General features: G+C 44.0%; 1 protein-coding gene and 1 pseudogene across 1 annotated transcript; both read right to left on the bottom strand.

Moving 5' to 3' along the window:
* Positions 1 to 909: 909 nt before the first annotated feature.
* Positions 910 to 14,209, bottom strand: LOC124656803 (annotated as a pseudogene).
* Positions 14,210 to 15,461: 1,252 nt separating this feature from the next.
* LOC124651740 (RNA-binding protein 25-like) lies at positions 15,462 to 20,512 on the bottom strand. Its single transcript, XM_047190777.1, has 7 exons — positions 20,346 to 20,512; positions 19,241 to 19,491; positions 18,900 to 19,052; positions 16,984 to 17,734; positions 16,665 to 16,891; positions 16,073 to 16,327; positions 15,462 to 15,856 (listed from the first exon to the last, which is right to left on the bottom strand). The coding sequence occupies exons 1-6, from the start codon at positions 20,392 to 20,394 to the stop codon at positions 16,091 to 16,093; spliced, it is 1,668 nt and encodes a 555-aa protein (XP_047046733.1). The 5' UTR covers positions 20,395 to 20,512; the 3' UTR covers positions 15,462 to 15,856; positions 16,073 to 16,090.
* Positions 20,513 to 22,539: the final 2,027 nt, after the last annotated feature.

The following is a 22,539-nucleotide window of genomic DNA, read 5'->3' on the forward strand; positions in this document are numbered from 1 at the left end:
TGAAGACCAATAAAATCCAAATCTGTTGCTCTTTGATCAAATTTGCCAGGAAGGCACTCATCCTCTTTTTCCAACACCTCTGCAGCTTCATGGAAGCACCTATCATAGATACTTTGGATTTTGTTTCCTATTTTCGGTTCCAGCAATAATGCCACACAAAGGGTGATCATTTCTTGCTTTCACACAGGCAGACACTTGATGTTGATTGTGCTCCCAAAGTGACATCACCCGATGTCAATCGTGTTCCACTTCTCCCAATCTTACGAGTGCAGACTTTTTATTTCTCCTTTTCCTTCGGATAAAACGAGAGTGAAGGCCTCCTCTTCTATATCTCTGTCACTATCACTTTGTTCCTCACCTGAGACCCGTGAAGCAAGATTGGATTTGAGTCGACATCATTGGAATTCACAACTGATTTTTGTACCACATCCATATTATGTCTAGCAATTTCTAAATCTTTCGGGTAATTAACATTTTCAAGAGAAAAGAAGTAGGACAAACTCCCATTTCAAGAGCTCTAGCTAAGATCTCCTCATCATCTAATAAAGCAAAGGAGTTGTGAGTATTTAAATTTGTACCGGGATATTGTCGGCTTCGAGTATTCTCCATGACACTAGATCCAATCCTTGAGGTATGAGTGCCTCCGGCTCCAACTCCGGAACTCATCCCGGGAGCGAGGATGCCGTTGATTTCCACCGAAGAAGGGTTGCCGGCACACTGGAATATCAATGATGGGATTATCAACTCCGTGAGAGAGGTTCTTCTTGTGAATCATGCTCAGGCTGTGGACCATCAACAGGAATTACAACTGCAGTCCTCTCAGATATAAGGGATGGAGCAGCCAAAGCAAGGATCCCCTGTCCCTGAGTCAAATATGGAGTATCGGAATCCTGTGAGTTGTCATCGCTATCATAATCCACCAGCTTCATCAACAGGATCACTCTCTTCATTGACATTCTCAGCAATAGGATCAAGAAGATTCTTGTACTCCTTCTGAATCGTGAAGGCTTTGTCACTATTAGATCTAGCCAATGAAGTAAGAAATTGCCTGTAAGAGTCAGCAGCTCTCTGTGAAGAAGAACTTTCAGCAGATTGAGAAGGAAGGGATGCAAGTGCCCCAACCACCTCCTTATGAACTTCTGAAAGAGGAGGAGGGCTATCAGGGACACAAGATGTGGGAACCAAATTCTTCTCAGAGGCACATGGAAGCTCCATCTCAAATAATTTCCTTTTACCAGTATCTTTCCTAGGAATAGGAGATTCATACATAGCATTTTGCCTGTGAGAACCCTTGTAATTTCCAGAAACTTTGGGAGGAGCAGATTGAGAACCTGCATCAGAATCTTGCATGCCTGTTCTCTGCCTTTTGGGAGTCCCCTGATCACCTTCACCACCTTGAGCATCAGCAGGAACAGCAATCTTGTTGCCAGTATTAGAAGAAGGGTCAAACAGTTCCCTGGAGTATTGGAACTCATAGAACCCTTTCTTTATTTCACCAATTCTGGAGTTGGGCACCAAGGCCAGGTCCTGACTGCCAATTTTTACCCTCACATAGGCAAAGTGTCTGAGATAATTCTTGTCAAGAGCAAGGGGTTTGCCTACAAGGCTGGCAGCATAATACACTGTAGACTTGTTCCTGAATTTCATGGGGATGCCCTTAATCCTGAACCAAGCCTCCTGCATGATGGAAATTGGTTCAATGTCACCAGCCCATTTCTCCAAACTGATGATTGCACCAGGTACAGTTCTCATGAACAACTTCCCAAAGTGGGCCAGCTCTTCAATCGTCTTGGCAGATGGAAATCTTGTTCTAAACTCAGTAGCAGAGACTTCTTTTGCAAAGAAACGCCAATTGATCTTCATAGACTCAGCCCAGACATTGAACTCATGCTCGATATTTCTGCAATTGACTTCACCTTTTTCAACAGTGATATGAGCATAGTTGAGCTGCTCGACAGGATAGTTATCTTCCTCAGGAACTGGAATAGAGTAAAACCCTGACCCAAATTCCTCACTGCCAAAGAAAGGGGCGTTGTAATCCCACGGATCTCTTTCTTGACAAACAGAGATGTGATGATCACCATTACAGTAAAAACAGGAGAGGTTTCTGAGAGGAACATCAGCTCTTCTAGTCACAGCAGTGGTGGAGGCCGGAACTGGTGAATGGATAATGGCTAGTGTGACCTGTAATTTGGTTTCTTATTTCATTTCAGTGGATAGAACTTTGAGCTGGTCTGCATCGGTCAGCGTCCGGCGTCCGGGAGCGCGTCCCTGGAAGTAGACGAACATGAATGTGTGTGAATTGACCTGACAACGAACGGCGATGATTAGCGGCTAAGGCATGAGCAGAAAAAAAAAGAACACGGCAACATGGGCAAAGATACAGTGCAAGGAAAGATTAATCGTGGCTTCATTGCCGTACTCAAGTTAATGAAAAAAAAAGCGGTTTTGCTATATCTCAGTCAACTGAGATTTTCTTAAAGTATAATAAGTTACTTACAAAAAAGTACTTGATTTGCACTTTTCTGTTAAAAAGTCCAATTGCATTTTTTTGCCAGAAATGTGAAACTGGATTGAGTTGCACTTTTCTTTGAACTGCAGTTGCACTTTTCTGAGTTGACTGAGACTTAAAAAAATCTCAGTCAACTGAGACATAGACACACCCAAAAAAAAGGAGCACCGCCCACTTCATTTTGAAAGAAATGCGAAAGTCTTTCCTTAATTCATTGATAGTAGATTGTTAAGTGGGATCCCATCTAAGTTTCACTTCTAGTGCATTCTGCCCTTTCTGGTGTATATTTTAACATTAAAATTTTAAATTAGAAAAGATAAAATAGACTATAAGTAAAATTTCGGTGGGATCCTGCCTTGACACCTTAATTGATAGAGAAGGAGAAAACAAAATACAGTTCAGTTGCAATATCAAGTGGCAGGGGTGAACAGAAACGGCCTCACAGTTTAGCTTGTTTGAGCCTAGTGCATTTTTGTTACTGGATTGGCGGAAACTAGATTAACGATAGGAAATGAGCTACTCTCACTAACTGGTTTAAAACGGGTTTCACCGATATCAGTTTTGCACACCAATACTAAGTGATACAAAAAAAAACCTAGTCATTCGACGACAAATGATCCAAATTTTGCCTCCACAAAGGACCACGATATGGCCTCCGAATTTGAACGAGAAGGGTGGCTGAAGGCAGCGTGCTCGTATGTTTGACACTTAGGTTGATCTTTCGCAAGAGTCCACATCGACGGTAAGGTGTGGCACCTTGATGTTGGCTCTTTGCCACCTGATGTTGTAGGTGGTTCCAAGGGTTAGACTGTTCGCCCATTAATGCAGTCGGTAAACTGGGTTCAGAACATCGTGAGATAGTTCGGTTTATACCCGGTGTGCTTCCAAAACTCCCACGAAACAAGCGTGACCTCTGTATCACCAGTTCGTACCAGAAACAGAGGAAAATAATAATAGCATTGGCTGATCGGTTGACCATTGTACCAGCCTAGACTATGAGGAGAACGTGGAGAAGGACATGGAGATTTGAAAAGAAACATATTTATACGTACCTTATCAGAAACTGCGTGCCTACTCTGATCTGACGCCGGATCGGGAGCCGTTGCGACGATGGAGCGGTAATTGCGACTTGGTGAAAATCACATGAATGAATGAACCAATGTGTTATGTGTGGTTTAGCCTTGGGCAAGTGGCAGGTGATGATGGGCAGGCAGGAGGAGGATCGCGAGAAGCAAGCAAGCACATGTTCGTCCCGTGTCGTGAGCCCGAGTAGCCGGGAAGGTTCGCAGGATCGCCGAGACGTGTTTCCTTGGCTAGATTTGATTCCATGGAGATTGGAGGGCAAGGAACCCAACGGAATGATGGGCTTGCCGCTTCTTGCTTGCCAAGCGACGCCACCAGACCGTTTTGTTTTCGTTGCTTCGTTCCAACTTCCAAACTGCTTGTGTTTATCATATATTTTCTCTGTTTTGGGCAGTTTTCATTTTCAGCATAAGCGAACTTTTTTTTTGAAACGCGTCTAGGTATCTGGACTAAATATGACCAAAGCTACGACAACTAATTTGAACAGATGGCGTAAAAATGAACTATCTGTGTTTATCTTCGCTGGACGCGACAGCATGTGTATTGTATCAGTGCTAATCGTGTCGAGCCGAAAGGGAGTTGTTCATGCTGTGGCTGTCGGGAAACCAAAGCATGCATGCCCACGACGCAACGCAACATAAAATTCATCCCAGAAATAACCGTGCTTTCGTAACACGGCCGACTAGGCGTGATACACTCCAGATACGGCGTCGCGATCATGGAGTTGTCCAACCAAACATGGACTCAGGACTCAGACTGACATAAGCAGAGTTTAGCTTTCTGAGAACCCCGAAGGAACTCACACCGTCACGCATGGAAGACTACGCTGAAGGGCAGGTATAAATTCAAGAAAGGACTCTTCTTGCCAACATGCTTTCTGCTAATGTCAACATTGCATTGCAGGTCTCTCCATAAAAGATTCAATATAGCATCAAAAGATAAAGACCCAAAATTGGGCAGCACCTCAGAGGTCAACTACACCTCAGAGGTCCAAAACAACAGTTGGGCAGCACCCACTTCTTTGAAACCGTCCACCACATCCAGCAACGAGAGGGCAAGTACAAGTTACTTTGACTTAGAAGTGCTATAACAACGTCAGCAGTGTGACCATAAAAACTCGAAAACACGAGAAGCCAATCGAAATGGATTTATTAAAAGATCTTCAGAAGACAACAAACCTGGCATGGCCTCAGACTCCATCGTTTGTTTTAGTTTATGCTTCTTTGGCTTCTCTTCTGGAGTACTCTCATTATATTTCTGAAAGTAAATCTCTGGTACTTGATTGACATTAAGCTAGTTTCAACAAAAGAAAACAAGAAAAAATAAAACAAATAAGCTTTTCACTAGATTGAAAAAAATATTACAAATGAAAACTTGACAAAGAACAAAAAGAAATTGCTGGTGCAAACTTGGTAACAAAGAAAAAGTAAGCTTTAACCTGAGGGGGAAAATATTACACATGAAAGCCTGGCAAAGAATGAAAAGAAACGCGCAAACAAACAAAAATTCGAAAAAGCCAATTCACTTTTTATACGAAAATAACTACTCCCTCTGTCCCATGAAACATGTCACACTAAATAGTAATTAGATACATTCAAATTTAGACAAAGTTAAGACAACTTTCATGGAAGAGCGGAGTATATGATAATGGAGATCATTACCAGTTCTATCAACATGCACAATATACATATATGGCTCCCAAATTTTAGGGGGGAATGCAAGAAATCATTCATCATTCCCATCAAAATATTTAAGGAAACTTTGGTGCAACACCACTAGTTTCAAAAGCCAATTCAGCTTATGTGCTCAATTTTAGGTGAATGACCTGAATGTTGCCAATTCCTTAAGCTCTCCGTCTGTTAGCAATTATAGCGGCGTAAAATAGCCCAAATACCCCTAGGTCCATATGGCAGAACCTTCTCTCCACTCACTGCAGCATGAGCCCTATCATCCCTTCTTATGCCTCTAGAAAGGCACAAGCCCAAGAAGCCGAGTAAAAAAACAGAAGTGTCACTAGGAGCCTAGGACCCACATGACAGAATCCTCTCCACTCACTGCCACATTGGCCCACCTGCCATCCCTTCTTCCGCCTCTAAAATGGTGCTCTCTTGACACGTAAAATAACGAAAATACCCCAAGGCCAACATGACAGAATCTTCTCTCCACTCACTGCCGCATGGGCATACTTGTCAGGCCTTCTGCCTATAGAGAGGCACACCAAGCCATTTTTCCACCACTCTTGCCAAATCCTTCAAGTCGCCAAAGGCTGTAGGCCTATCATCCCCAATTCAATTATTGCATGTCTACTATTGTTACCACGATACTTTTCAAATTAAGTAATCCTATTATCCACAAAATGAGATATGTCATGTAATAACAAACCATAATATCTACCCAATTCTGAAACTAACATCTCTAAATAGGGTTATCTCCTTTCCAGGATATCATATATCCTAGTTTACTACAAAAGATGCAAGCATAAAAGACGTGCAGCAAGGACATACCACCAATTCTTGACCATCAACACTCAGTTTGTTGAGCAACCGCATTGCACGAAGACTGCCTTCGGCAGATTCAATTTTGCAAAAGCCAAATCCAATGCGAGTTCCATCTATGGAATTTGTGAACGGCTCCCAACTTTTTACCACTCCACAGACCTGTGGCAAAAAAGAGGCACATACACATTACTACCTACTCCCTCAACCCAAAGAACATGTGATCTCATGCCACACAAGCCTTCATTTTATATGCCCTAACTAACTAGCTTGTATCCATCTTCCGGAACCAACATATGAAAAACTAGATCGCGTACTCATGGATATCCATGAGTGGGAATTGAAATTCCCAATGGTATCAGTGCGTGCGCTAGAACGTATTGTTGGGTTTTCGGATCATGCTCCCATATTATTATCAACTGGTTTACCTAGACCTCCCTCTAATCGCCGATTTAAGTTCGAACTCGGTTGGTTGAATCGGGAAGGTTTCCAGACCATGGTTAAAAGGATATGGGAAAGACCGGTTGTAGGTTTGTCACCGATACAGAGGTGGAATAACAAGATGCGTGCTGTACGCAAACACCTCTGTGGTTGGGCACGACACACAACTGGGATTCTTAAAAAAGAAAAACAACGGCTCTAATCTATTATAGGTGACCTCGAAGCTAAAGCAGAAGTTCGACCTCTTTCTGCACAAGAGATTGAGCAAAAAAGCAGATCGAATGCGGATATTGCAGAACTTCTGAGTGAAGAGAAGCTGAAATGGTACTAACGATCAAAGGCCCAATTTATTCTCGAGGGAGATTCGAATACGAGGTACTTCCATTGTGTTGCCAATGGCAGACATAGGAAGAAACTTATTCGTTCTCTTGTTCAGGATGAGGGTACGATCGAGGGCCATGAACAGCTGAAGTCGCATATTACGAGCTATTATAAGGGACTTTTTGGTGCTCCCGAGGAAGGTAATTTCTCGTTTGATGAGACTAGAACGGATGATATTCCTCAAGTCTCTCAAGCGGAAAATAATTTTCTCACTTCTCCTTACACTGAGGAGGAAGTAAGAAAAGTTATCTTCCAAATGGAGCATAATAAAGCCCCTAGTCCTTATGGCTTTCCAGCTGAATTTTATCAAAATTTCTGGGATGTCATCAAGTTTGACCTGCTAGCTCTTTTCGCGGATCTTCATGCTAGACCGTTGGAGTTGTTTAGGCTCAACTTTGGTGAAATTATCTTATTGCAGAAGGTTAATGAAATAGAAAGGATACAACAATACCGTCCTATTTGCCTTCTTAACGTCAGCTTTAAAATATTCACTAAGGTGGCCACGATCCGGCTGAACACGGTGGCTGATCATGTGATCAGGCCTTTGCAAACTGCTTTTATGCAAGGATGAAACATCCTCAATGGGGTGGTAGTCCTCCATGAAAGTGTTCATGAATTGCATAGGAAGAAGTTGAATGGAGTGATTTTAAAGATTGATTTTGAAAAAGCCTATGATAAGGTTAAGTGGTCTTTCTTGCAACAAACTCTCAGAATGAAAGGTTTCTCTGATGAGTGGTGTGCGTTGATCAATAGTTTCATCTCGGGTGGGAGTGTTGCCATTAAAGTCATTGATGATGTGGGCAAATACTTTCAAACCAAGAAAGGGCTAAGACAGGGTGATCCATTATCGCCAGTGCTATTTAATATAGTGGCGGATATGCTCGATGTCATGATTGAACGTGCAAAGTCAGAGGGCCAGATTGAAGGGGTCATTCCTCATCTTGTTGATGGAGGGCTGTCTATTCTTCAATATGCCAACGACACAATCCTTTTTATGGAACATGACATCGATAAGGCTCGAAATCTAAAGTTAATTCTTTCAGTATTTGAGCAGCTTTCGGGTCTAAAAATCAATTTCCATAAAAGTGAGTTGTTTTGTTTTGGTGAGGCCCAAGACAATGTTGCAGAATATGCTTAGCTTTTAGGCTGTGGGAAAGGCCAATTTCTGATTAGGTACTTGGGTATCCTGATTCATTATCGGAGACTAAGTGACTAACCAATGCTGAAAGGAAAATGGTCGAGGAAAGACTATCCTTGGGAGGAAGATTAGTTCTCATAAACGTGGTACTAAGTAACATGGTACTATATTTGATATCTTTCTTCCAACTTCCTAGAGGAGTCTTAAAACGATTGGATTATTTCCGATCTAGATTCTTCTGGCAAGGGGATAGTGAGAAGCGTAAATATCGATTGGCTAAGTGGAGTGTGCTTTGCCGCCCCAAAGACCATGGAGGACTTGGCATCTAAGATCTCCAGGTCAAGAACAGGGCCTTACTTGGTAAATGGCTCTCTAAGCTACTTACCGAGGAGGGAGTTTGGCAAACACTCCTCAAGAGAAAGTATATTGGCTCAAAGGCTTTATCTCAGGTTCTTTGGAAACCAGAAGATTCGCATTTTTGGGCAGGCCTTATGGATACAAAGAAGTATTTCTTTCCATATGGATCTTTCTCTATTAAGGATGGGTCGGAAATTCGTTTCTAGGAGGAAAAATGGGTTGGTAATGCCACACTCCGAGAACAATACCCGGCATTGTACAATATTGTGCGACACAAAAGTGATACTATCGCTAAGGTGTTGGAAACTTTCCCACCGAATATGACGTTTAGAAGAAGTCTCATCAGACCTAGACAAACCTCCTGACATGAGTTTCGTTGGAATCTCACCGGAAATGGTTCATTCTCGGTGGCTTTCATGTACAATGCTTTGATTCAGCCTGACATTCCGGTCGATAATAATTCGAAAATTTGGAAGATGAAGATACCGCTCAAAACAAAAGTTTTTGCACGGTATATTCATCGCGGGGTTATCCTCACTAAAGATAACCTTGCCAAACACAACTGGCATGGAAGTAAAAAGTGTGTCTTCTATCACCAAGACGAGACTATTAAACAATTGTTCTTTCAGTGTAAGTTTGCTAGGTCTATATGGTCAGCTGTCCAAATAGGGTCTACCTTATACCCACCGCGTAGTGTTGCCAATATATTTGGTAATTGGCTCAATGGTGTGGCTGTTAGGTTTAAGCGTCTTATTAGGATGGGAGCGATTGCCATTATTTGGTCGCTCTGGCTATGTAGAAATGACAAGATTTTCAATAATATTTCTTCCTCTCTTATGCAGGTCATATACCGGTGTAAGTTCATATAAGAAGCAAAAGTAACAATACCTGAAGAAGATAAAGAACAAAATCATTGTTCACTGTTGCCGCAATCTTGGCAATGTAGGTGGAATAGGTGGTCTGGCCATGGTCACTGGGTCAACAATCCAATGAATCAACACTGGTCCTTGATGTGAGAAAACACCAGGAGGAGCATATGTGGGGCTTGGAGGGAAGCCAGGAGACCCTGGACATACAGGGTACTACTGCAGACAAAAAAACAAAAATTTCCTTCTGCCATATTAGTAAGTCTTCAGTAATCCAAACACATGATGCATAATCTATCCTTACACATAATTCAACTTAGCAACCAAACAAAAGATAACTTATCTACAGGTACAGAGCAGAATAATCTGAGAAAAATCATTATACTGCTCAGATCAAGCAAAAGAGTAAAGCAAAGCTGGCCATTACTCTCTGCACCCCTTTGAGCAGAACAATGCATCGAGAGGTTTATTTGCAAAACTAGAGAGATTGTAAATAAAAGCAGATTGTAATACATTAACCAGAATAGAAACTCATGCAAATATCTTGCTATCAGTACAAATTATTAGCATGACATCTAGGCAACATAAACATATGAAAACTTTGAAGTTTGCAGATTTCTACAAATGTAGAGGCAGATCTACATAGATATCAAAATTTCAAACTAACCAAACACAGTAGGTTTGTATTATCATTTGCAAAACTCGCATAGATCATCATACCAGAATCGATGCAGTGCACTACAGAGTATGAATAATTGACGAAATGTGTTTTCATCGATAGGTTTTTTAATAGAATTGGTGTGACGACTTGAACATAGAAAAGGATATTATGGTACAGGATATATCTAGAACCATACCCGCCACCAAGAATCACAGCACATTTCGGTAGCTCCTCCAAACTTAAAGCCTCATCTGAAGTAATAGCCAGCTCCTCGACATACATGGTACTGCGTGATATACCTAGGATCTGCTGCAGACAAAAAAAAAATCCATCTGCCATAGTAAGTTTTAAGTAATCCAAACACATGATGCATAATCTATCTTTACAGATAGTTCAACTTAATCAAACAAAAAATAACTTATCTACAATTACAGAGCAGAATAACCTGAGAAAAATCATTATACTGCTCAGATCAAGCAGATGAGTAAGGCAAAGTTAGTCATTACTCTCAGCACATGTTTAAGCAGAACAATGCATCGAGAGGTTTATTTGCAAAACTTAGAGAGATTCTAAATATAATACATTAACCAGAATAAAACTCATGCAAATATCTTGCTATCAGTACAAATAATTAGCATGACATCTAGGCAAAATAAACATATGAAAACTTTGAAGTTGCAGATTTCTGCAAATGTAGAGGCAGATCTACATAGATATCCAAAAATAACTTATCTACAATTGCAGTAGGTTTGTAGTAATCATTTGCAAAACTCGCATAGATCATCATACCAGAATTGATGCAGTACACTACAGAGTATGAATACATGACGAAATGTGTTTATATCGGTATGTTTTTAATAGAATTAGTGTGATGACTTGAATATAGAAAGAATATTATGGTACAGGGTATATCTAGAACCATACCCGCCACCAAGAATCACAGCGCGTTTCGGTAGCTCCTCCAAACTTAAAACCTCATATGAAGCAATAGCCAGCTCCTGCTGCAAGTGAATATTCCCATTGATGTAGGTCAGAACAATCAAGAAGAAAACAGAAAATAATGAACATGGTGTTCTTTTTCCTTCATATCCCAAAGAGAGATGAAAGATGCCAAAATAAGTGGCTTTCAAAATTTTAATATTACCTTGCTGTTGACGTGATTTCAGTGGACATAACTGAAGGAAAATCACACATATGGCTGATCCCGCCTCTCAGGGGCGGAGCTACATGTAATGACCATGATGCACAGGCATCAGGGTGGAAAATAGTTTTCTTTGTAACGATGCTAAAACATGAGCCTGTGCATCACCTTGCACTTAGGTGCATCAGGGTCTATGTCAGTCTAGCTTCGCCCCTGCGCCTATGCCTGGAGATTTTCTGATTTAAGACAGAAAAAGACAGTACAGCTGGTTTTATTCCCCTATCTACCATTTCTTGAAAAAGATCTTCCGCCTTTGCTATTTCTCCCTGGCTGCAATATCCATTTGTAAGAGCCGTGTATGCATAAAGATCAGGAGAAAGTCCTTTCTGTAGCATTTCATCAAATAGTCCCAGGGCTTCCTCTAAATAATCTGCTTTGCACTGCCCATCAATCAGTACAGTGTAACAGTGTACATCAGGTTCAATTTCCATTTCTTTCATAGAGCTGAGCAACCGGTTCTGCTTTACTCTAAGAAGATAGCTCCTCCTCTCCTTACTAATGCCCTGCCAGCGTTTCTGCAGATCCTCTTTTAGATGACCATCCAGTAGCACTGTATATGCAACCACGTCGGGCTTAATACCTAAACTTGTCATCTGAACAAATACTGTGTAAGCTTCTTTCATCTGACCAACCTTGCAGTAACCATTCATTAGTACAGTGTATACAATAACATCAGCAGAAAGCCCTCGCTGAATCATATCATGCAACCATAAACGAGCATTGTGCATATCTCATGTCTGACAGTAGGCTGCTATGAGCTTGCTATATGAAATTAGATCAGGAACAACATTCTTTTCTAACATGATGCTGCATACAGTTGAAGCTCCCTGGGAATTTCCATCCCTACAAAGGCCATTTATCAACTTTGAACCTGAGAAATGATCCACAAGTTTTTCTTGCTTAGCAACCCTAAGAAAAAGCATGTAAGCATGATCAGTCCAGCCTGAATATAAATAGCCACAAATCATATTGAACTGTACAATGTTTCAATGTGATCAATTCCTCTCTCTTCTACTATATTAAATAACACCTCCGCTTCACTAAGGTTGCCTCTTCTACAAAATCCATCAATTGCTATACCATAAATAAGTGAATTAGGCTCTAACCCTTGATCCTGCATATGGTCTAGAAGGTCAAAAACCTCCGTAACAAGGCCACTCCTGCAAAATCCACTGGCCAGAATCTTATATCATATAACCTGGGCAAAGCTCGGGCCGGGCCGGGCTTCGGGCCGGGCTTAAAAAAGCCCGCGGGTAAAAAGTCAAGCCCGAGCCCGGCCCGGCCCGATCGCCGGGCCTGTAATTTAAGCCCGAACCCGGCCCGAATGACCAAAAAACCCGGCCCGGCCCGAGAAGCCCGGCCCGACCAGGCTAAAATGCGTGAAAACGAAGGCCCGAGCCCGGCCCGACATTCGGGCTCAGATTTCAGGCCCGAGCCCGGCCCGAAGTGCAAGCCCGACCCGGCCCGGCCCGGGATTTTCGGGCCGAGCCGGGCTGCCCATGCCCAGATGTAGTTATATGTAACCACATCTGGCTTTACGCCTTTACATTGGCCTTCAGCATCTCTTCAAACACCTGCTGTGCATATGGTATATCTCCCTTCAAACAATAACCGTTGATCAGGCATGTATAGTGGATTCTGTCAGGAGCCAGACCGTGAGTCTTCATTTCTGACAGTAGCTTAACCGCCTCATCCATGTTCCCAAGCTTGCAATAGGCATTCATAGCAAAGTTATACAGAACCCCATCTAGATGGACTCCTGAATCTCTAAATTTCTGGAAATACTCCGTAACATGAGATGTCATGCCTACCTTCATAAAGCATTGTAGAAGATAACTCACAATGAGGCCGTTTGTTAAGAGACCATGGGATACCATTGCTTGATAATGATCCAACACCTTAAGTATGTTGCACTCTTTGGAGTAACTCTGGATGAGATAGCTATAACCATATATATCCGGGGTGAATCCTAGTCTGGTCTTGTTCTCCAAGAGCTTTTCAGCCTCCTCCAAGTCTCATTCCCTTGCATAGCCCACCCATTACCTTGTTATAAGCCGTGGCGTCAACTTGAATCCCCTCCCTGATGATCTCTTGCAGAATAGCATAAGCTAAATCAATCTTTCCGCAATCACACATACCAGTTAAAAAAAAGACGAGTATCCACTTACATCTGGTTTCGCTCCCCATTCAATTATCTCAACCCACACTTCAAATGCTATGTCTGCCTTCTTTTCTCGGAAAATAGACCTAGTGATGATGCCCAACGCAGGAGCACCCAAGGTCAACCGAAGGAGCATTATCTGACCATAAGCTGATAAAACAATCTCCGAGCCAGCACGATCAGCCGCAAATTTGAGAAGCGCGTTGCAAGCCCAAACTGACGGGACAACTCCAAGCCTGCAAAGCTCACCAAACAACCGTATAGTATCATGCGCATCATAGCAAGTGATGTATGCCGTGAATAAGCAATTGGTCGCAAACACGAGCGAATCTGAAGCGGCGCGTGTTCTTTTATTAAGATGATCCATGAGCCGCAGGATTTCAGGACCGCCACTGCCGGCCGTTGGCGAGACGATCTCGCGGAGCAGGGAGAGCAGCATCCTCGAGTGGCCCGAACTGGACAGGATGTTGATGATCTCCGCGTAGGTAGACAGATCGCGGCTGAAGCCGACGCTCTCGGTGTCCTTGAAGTAGGTCAGGGCAGCATCGGGTCTCCTCCTGAGGCACTCAAGATTCTGGACGACTCTGGCAGAGTGGCAGAGCTCAGAGCAGAGCTTCTTTTCTGGACGAATTCCCTAGGACTAGGAGCACAGCTTCTGTTCTGGACAAATTCCCTGGGAGCGCAGCTGTTTTCTGGACGATTTCACTGGGAGCGTAGCTGGGCCTCTCGTCGCCGCTGGAGGAGTGATCCGGATGCGCTGAAGCAGAGAGTGCGGAGAGGTGGCAGCCAGAGGGTGGTTCCGCGGGTGGAGCTCTGACGTGTCTGCAGCATTCGGCGACACATTTGCGGTGCTGCAGCCGCCGCAGGAGCATCGGAGACGCGATTCCTGGGCGGGGATCGAGATGGCGCGCATCCGGAAGTGGATTTGACAGGGAGAATCGCTGGATGGGACCAGCCTAGCCCATACCTCGAAACACAATGGCCACCGCCAATGCCGCGGACGGGGTGGTGCGGAGACAACAGGAACGCGCGCGGTACCCCGTGGGGGGAGGACGACGACGGCGGCGGCGCGCGCAAAAGGCGGGCGGTAGTAGTTCGGTGGGGGTTGGGGATTGAGGCGCCGAGGCACGGCACCGGCACGCTGGTGGCGGCGGCAGCGCGCGCAAGAGGCGGACGGGAGTGTTTCGGTGGGGAGTGGGGGTGCGGGGGGATTGAGACGCCGGCGGCGACGCCGAGGCACGGCGGCGCGCAGCAGTAGAGGACGGTGGTGAACTAGGGCTTATGAGAGGTTTTGTCGACCTCTCGGCTCTGGCTTTCTGACGAAGACGAAGACAGCGCTACATCCATATTTCGGAGAGGACCGAAGAAGATAGCGCTGAAAGATAACAAGTCCTGATTCAAGAAAACACTGATCTTGCCAACATGCTCTCTTAACAAGATTTAGATGTGCGTCACGATTCGTGAAACTCGTGTCGATGTACACCTTTTACATAATAAGTAGCGATAAAAATTAACTGCCAGCATAATAGTACATTTCTTAGTTAAACAAAACGATGTCTCTAGGTTAAAATTAGGATCGGTTACACGAAACTAAGAATAGGCGAGCAATAACATGAACAGTTACATAGGTAAAACCATTGCATAGTACAGAAGTTGTAGCAGAAAACAAACATATAAATATATAATTAGATCCAAACAGCTGAGGAGGTTAGTGGCAATGTGCAACCACAGTATAGTAAAAAGCATGAGATCTATGACTTTTGCTTCCGTACAAATGAAAAACCAAGAGAAAGAATCATATGCACCAAGAGAGGAGTAAATGAATCAGCCTTTTTGCCGAAATAAAGTTGCATATGAACCTGGGTATTTGGTGTTCTATTACAAGTCATGTGTAACCCCTGGAACTTCATAAATTGCAAACCCAAAAAATATATAGACACCACAAGTTATGATAGCACATTTACTTAGTCAGCATCTGACCTAGTTCTACTAATGTGCCAACATTGCATTGCAAGCCTCCATACATTGACCGGGAACGATTCAATATACTAGCGGCAAAACATCAACAGAATTTTAACTTAAATGATAGATAGCAAAGGACACGAATGTGAAGAGTCCTAGGACTAGTATCATGATAGATAGCAAAGGACACAAATGCACACGGTGCCCAAATTGACTGCTCCATTGGACAAGGCCGTCAACTACAGCTCATAGGTCCAAAACAGTTGGTCAGCATCTACTTCTTTGAAACTGTCCACCACCTCAAGCAGCAAGAGAGCACACAGACAGCATGTGCTTAACAAAGCCCCAAAAAAACAAAGTACCTCATACTGCTAGCATCTAGATAATCAAGAATCGCTAGAGGTTATCAAAAGGAGTAGGGCATTAGCGACAGATACTGCAAACTGATGCTGATATATATATACAAGGGTGATCAGCACGAATTGTTTGCTCTACTGGAAGAGATAGACCATCAACTACAGCTCGGAGGTCCAAAATAACAGTTGGGCAGCACCCACTTCTCTGAAATTATCCACCACCTCGAGCAACAAAAAAAGCCCTATGAAAAGCAGCAGCATGTACACAGTGTCAGTAATTCAATTATGTATTTGAACAGCAGGTCAAATCTAAATTAAATCGACTCGGTAGTGCTTTAATGATGTCAACAGTATGACCTTTAATTTTCTGTTTAAAACAGTATGCCTTAAACCTGGAGAACATGAGAAGACAATCCAAATGGATTTAATTCCATGAAGTTCAGAAGACAACAACAAACCTGACATGGCCTTGGTCTTCACGCTAATCCTTCTTCAACTTTCTTAATTTCGAATATCAGCTTCCTCCATGTTAAGGCAACAAACTTTTCTGCGTCATCATCCAGAAGAGATTCAAGGAGCTCCAGCATTCTGGGTGCATTCACATGTTCTTTGATGCATGCGACGACATAGTCCACAAACTCTGCCAACTCCTCATCAAAAACTGCAGTGGCCTTCTTTGAAATCCAAGGCCTCATTCTCTTATGTAATCCATACTGCAGAGAAAAAAAGAGCGTATCTGATGTATGACGAAAGTGATGGGAGTAAATATTTCAAAACATGGTCTGCACAAATTAATATGTTCTCATTTTGGCATCACGGTGGAGGGGATTATCATAATCCCGTTTGTCTCCCGTGCTTTTTAGTGTTTGTTTGACCTGATTTTGCCTAATTTTGTGGTTACTTTCCAGCAGCAGATTATCAAATAAGCACATCGCAACCACACTTCAGCAACTTCAAACTGAGCAAAGCTTCTCATTTTGCGTCTACATAAATAAAACATATTTTTCAAGTACTGAAATGAAATGGAAAAGGTGGATAAGTCTGTTTCACCTCATCATAAACTGCCCAATTGACATCATGGGAAAATAGTTCTTTCTTCGTCTTAGGGACAGTAGCAAGCAACTGTTTTGCATCCAAAGTTGGCTTCTCCCCTGAGTTGGATGTAGCTTGCAGAGAAGACTTTCCAGCTGCAGTCACTTCTCTATCTTTCCGACCTTCTGAACCAGCTTTTCTTTGCCTGCCCTGTTCTTCACCATTGCGATTACGTAGCCCATCTCCTGTCCAATGAAGCAATAAAAGAAATTTCAACATAACTAAAATATGGAGAAGACATTGTATTGTATGATAAAAGGCAAAAACACACACTCACTTTCCCTATGCTGACATTCCCTCTCGTGTTCAACTGTAGATTCACGATTCATAGGGACATGCATGGAGGGTGCCTCACCAATTTGCGGAGATGACATTCCAGCTGCAGTCATTTCTCTATCTTTCTGACCTTCCGAACCCACAGCTTTCCTTTCCCCTAAATGTTCCTCTTGTTCACATTGTCTCCTGATTTTCCTCTCCTCCAGTGCACCACTCCCTGTATCATCATCTCCATTCTCATCAACAATACATGCAGGCACCTGAACTGCCAGAGTTGGTGACCCCAGAAGTTTACTCTTCATTCTCTCTTCAATCAAACTGTGTATCCTTTCCATAACATCCTTATCAGCCTGGCATCTTTTTGTTTCCCCTTCAATCAAACTGCGTATCCTTTGCATAACAACCGCTCCCCTTCTCGTTACATCCAGAATAGCTCTTGACAAGTCATTTCCATTGTCTGCTGAAGATACAATTCCATCCCTTGTTTCAGTTTCTGCTTCTTTGGCCTTCACTTCCGGAGTAGCTCTTGACAAGTCATTTCGATTGTCAGCTGAAGATGCAACTCCATCCTTTTTTTCAGTTTCTGCTTCTTTGGCCTTCACTTCTGGAGTAGCTCTTGACAAGTCATTTCCATTGTCAGCTAAAGATACAACTCCATTCCTTGTTTCAGTTTCTGCTTCTTTGGCCTTCTCTTCTGGAGTACTCTCACCATATTTCTGGAAGTAATCTCTGGTAGCTTGATTGACATTAAGCTAGTTTCAGCAAAAGAAAACAAGCAAAAATAAAACAAATAAGCATTTCACTAGATTGACAAAAACATTACAAAGGAAAGCTTGACAAAGAACAAAAAGAATTTTCTGGTGCAAACTTGGAAGCAAAGCAAAAGTAAGCATTTAACCTGAGGGGAAAAACATCACACATGAAAGCTTGGCAAAGAATGAAAAAACGCTCATGCAAACAAAACATATTTGAAAAGGAAAAACTCGGTTTCTTGAAATGCATGTTCTCCGATGCTATTACCTTCATACAAGGTCATCGAGTTGCTTTTGAAAGGGTAATACCGTAATAGTATCAAATTCAAGTAATTTACAGTGGAGTGTTCCAACTTTCCAGTTCAAGCTGCTAAATGGATAACTAAGCAAGGTTAACTTCTTGTATAGATAACTCGCTGAATTAATCACTCAGAATTACCAAAATGCTTTCTCAAATATTATCAGGAAGTACAAGTATTATACAGGATTTGCACTATAACTTTTATGAAAAAAACTACTACTCCCTCCGTTCCAAAATTCACTACGACAATAATTATGCCATGTACTCCACTCTGCCGCATGAGCCTTGTCATCCTTTCTTATGCCTCTAGACAAAAGGCCAAGAAGCCATGTAAAATAACAGAAGTATCGCTAGGAGCCTAGGACCCACATGGCGGAATCCTCTCCACTCACTGCCACATGGGCCCACCTGCCAGCCCTTCTTCTGCCTCTAGAAAGGTGCACCCTCCAAGACACCTAAAATAACGAAAATACCCCAAGGTCCCACATGACAGAATCTTATCTCCACTCACTGCCTCATGGGCATAACCTGTCAGCCCTTCTCCCTATAGAGAGGCGCGCCAAGCCATTTCTCCACCACTCTTGCCAAATCCCTCATGTCGCCAAGGCTGCAGGCCTATCATCCCCAATTCAGTTATTGCATGTCTACTATTTTTACCACGATACTTTTCAAAATTAAATAGTACTAGTATCCTACAAAGTGAGATATGTCATGTACTCATGTACTAACAAATCATATCTACCCAATTCTGAAACTAACATCTCTAACTAGAGTTACCTCCTTTCCAGGACATAAAAGAGATATATCCTAGTTTACTACAATTACAAAAGATGCAAGTTCAAAAGACGTGCAGCCAGGACATACCACCAGTTCTTGACCATCAACACTCAGTTTGTTGAGCAGCCGCATTGCACGAAGACTGCCTTCAGCAGATTCAAACTCACAAAAGCCAAATCCAGTGCGAGTTCCATCTATGGGATTTATGACTGGCTCCCAACTTTTTACCACTCCACAGACCTGTGGCAGAAAAGAGGCACATACGCATTACTATCATGTGATCTCATGCCACACAAGCTTTCCTTTTATATGCCCCAACTAACCAACTTGTATCCATAATAAATATCCCTTCATATGCTTTGCCAGAACACAATTGGTCTAAGAAGAGATCAGTTTGAACAACAACTTAGAAGCAAAAGTAACAATACCTGAAGAAGAGAAAGAACAAAATCATTGTCCACTGTTGCCGCAATTTTGCCAACGTATATTTTAAATTGTGGTGTATCGACTGGAGCAACAGGTGGAACAGGTGGCCTGGTCATGGTCACAGGGTCAGCAATTGCGCGAATCAGCGCTGGTCTTTGATGTGAGAAAACGCCAGGAGGAGGATATATGGGTCTTTGAGAGAAGCCAGGAGGCCCTGGACATACAGGGTACTGCGTGGTATACCTAGGACCTGCTGCAGACAAAAAACACAAATTTCCTTCTGCCATATTAGTAAGTCTTCAGTAATCCAAGCACATGATGCATAATATATCCTTGCACATAGTTCAACCTAGTGGCCAAAGAAAACAAAAAACTACTTATCTACAAGTACAGAGCAGAGTAACCTGAGAAAAAATCATTATACTGCCCAGATAAAGCAGATGAGTAAAGCAAAGCTGGTCATTACTCTCAGCATCCCTTTGATCAGAACAGTGCGTCGAGAGGTTTATTTGCAAAACTTGGAGAGACTGTAAGTAAGTGCAGATTGTAATATATTAACCAAGACTAAAAACTCATGCAGATATCTTGCTATCAATACAGATAATTAGCATGCATCTAGGCGAAATAAGCATATGAAAACTTTGAAGTTTGCAGATTTCTGCAAACATAGAGGCAGATCTAGGTAGATATACAAATTTCAACCTAACCAAAAAAGAGCAAGGTTGTAGTAACCAATTGCATAACTCGCACAGATCATCATACCATAATCGATGCAGTGCACTAGTACTAGGGAGTATGAATACTTACGAAATATGTTTCTATCGACAGGTTTTTACTAGAACTGGTGCGACGACCTGAACATAGAAAAGGAAATGATATAGCTAGCACGCATTTCAGAATGCTAACTTTGAAGTTTGCAACTATCCATGGCGGGATGATGTACACATTGAAAAAATCATTTACACCAGTTCCAGAAGCAAAATACTAAGCCACGTGCAGTCGGTTTAGACCGCTGCATGAACTCAAAAGGTGTGCACTGCATTTTTTTAATGTCACGAGACAGCCAATAAGCATTTACCAAACACATCCTTTAAAAAAAGCATTTACCAAACACATCAAGGTCGTGGAACAGACACCAAAGGCAGTGCAAAATCATGAGATCTCCCGAAACAACACATGAGGCCAGCTCGACTTTCTTGCAGGGCAGTGTATCATTCACGGAACAGCCATTATTGCTGTTAAGAGAAGCAGTCAGTCAATGGTAAATTGCTCTCTTTTTTCTGCGGGGGAACGGTAAATCGATCTGATCCACCGCAATTCCGAAGGACGGCGTAAATCCCCGTCGCAAAAGTAGCAGGCAATGTTCAATTTTGAGAAAAAGCTGATGTACTGACGATTCGCAGTGCAGCGATTGGCTTACCGGTCGGGAGGGAGGGGGTGCCTGGGTACGGACCAGGCACACCCGGCGGCGGCGGCGGTGGTGGTGGAGGAGGATGCAGGTCCACGCGAGGTCGGGGGAAGGTGCCTGGGTATGGACCAAGCACACCCGGCGGCGGCGGCGGTGGAGGTGGAGGAGGATGCAGGTCGACGGGAGGTCCGTGGAAGGTGCCCGGTCGCATGAAGGGCGGGAATGCTGAGGGCGGCGCCATGGGGTAGAAGGCTGCCGCGTACGGTGCCGGCGGCGGAGTGCCGAGAGCTGGGAAGGGGCTAGCGAACGGCATCGGGATGGGGTAGAGCCTGGGTGCGGTGGCGTCAGCGCTCGGTTGCGCGTAGCGCACGGGGGCGGCGGCGATGACGTTGGGTTGGGCGGCGACGGTGGGGCTGGGCTGGCCGGCGGCGAGTGGGCGCGACATGGCAAAACCCCAGTGCAGGAGGAAAGCGGGGAAAAGAAAGCGACGCGCTTGCTACGTTTGGCCGTCCAGCGATTGGCGGAGAACACACTGCAGTGCACATGCTATGCTATGCTGCAGGCATTGCAGCTAGGCTGCTGTGGTAGCCTTGTTTTTTACATAGGCTAGCCATTACTAGAGCATCTCCGTCTATGTAAAAGTTGTTTGTAGTGGCGTTTGATTTGGATACAGCTAGCTTTATTGGGTGCTGTAAACCGCCGCGCCAAAATACAGTGTTGAAGTCATCTTTTTCCAGATGCGCTAAAATGCCACACCAAAAGCAACATGTTCACGTAATAGATCAAACACAATATAAAAATAAATATAAATATATTGCAAAGTTGAACCCACATTTGCTACAACCAAATTTATTTAAAAACTAGACTAACTACTCGGAATCCCAGTCGGAGGAGCTCGGTGTTGTCGAGGACACCGGAGTCGACGTCCACTCGAAGGAGGAGAGGAAGAGTCGACGGTGATCATCGATGGGCCGGCGCCATTCTTCTTCTCCTCCTTCCTCCTCGTGGCATTCTCCTCCTTCTCCTTCCTTGTTGCCTGCTTCGCCCTCCTCTCCTCCCGGTCCGCCTTCTTCGTTGCTTTCTGCGCCGCCTTTGCCTCTTCCTTCTCGGCGTAGAAGGCTTCCATCGCGGCCACGTCCTCCAAGAAGCGCAGCGCCCACTCGAGGCGTATGCGCTCGTCGCGCTCCGCGATGACAAGGCACTGCTCGAGCTCGCGCTGGCGCTGCCTCGCCTCGCGCGTGACGGCCGGTGGCGGCGGCGCGAGGGCTTCCGCCTGCTGTCGCGTCCAAACGTCGTTAAAGTTCATCGAGTGGCGGGAACGGCCGAAGCGCCAGGCGACCGCGTCGTACGCGCGTGTCACCTCATGCCCGGTCTCGAATGTCTCGAGCCCGATGCCGCCGCTCCGGATCTCGGCGTAGAAGTTGCCATTCGGACGCGCGTGGACGCCGCGGTAGCCGGAGCTCGAGCGGGGGCGGGGAGGCATCACGTCGGCATGGAGGCGGAGCGAGGTGGAGAGCGAATGGACAAGCGTCTGAAAGTTCCTGGCGGTTTTCTGCGCACGCGCCGCGTTTGTAGCGCGCGCTCCAAGCGCCACGGCAACTTTGGCGCTTAGGATAGCGCGCGGGAGGATTCCTTTCCCACATCGGTTTGGCGCGCCCACTAGAGGAGCGCAGGAGCTCGCTAAAATTTGGTTAAAGCACGATAGCGCGCTGTTTCGGGTGACCGTTAGAGATGCTCTTAAATCTTGTTTGGTTGCTAGTCACTTTTTAAGAAAACGGATATTTGGTTAACTGGTCTATTCTCTAAAGTTCTTTAAGCATGTTTGTGCCCTCACAGGCCTACACAGAGGAACACTTGAATTGGCTACGGCTATATATCGCTGATTGGCTCACT

The sequence above is a fragment of the Lolium rigidum genome, chromosome 5, assembly GCF_022539505.1.
Source record: "Lolium rigidum isolate FL_2022 chromosome 5, APGP_CSIRO_Lrig_0.1, whole genome shotgun sequence".
Classification (NCBI taxonomy): Eukaryota; Viridiplantae; Streptophyta; class Magnoliopsida; order Poales; family Poaceae; genus Lolium; species Lolium rigidum.

Excerpts from the sequence above, each read along its gene's own strand:
- LOC124651740 (XM_047190777.1), bottom strand. The coding sequence starts at position 20,394 with ATGATTTTGCACTGCCTTTGGTGTCTGTTCCACGACCTTGATGTGTTT. Across the intron at positions 16,892-16,983 it reads GGAATGTCAGCATAGGGAAA|GAGATGGGCTACGTAATCGC; the intron begins GTGAGTGTGTGT and ends TTCATTGGACAG. Across the intron at positions 16,328-16,664 it reads ATTGGGCAGTTTATGATGAG|TATGGATTACATAAGAGAAT; the intron begins GTGAAACAGACT and ends TTTTCTCTGCAG.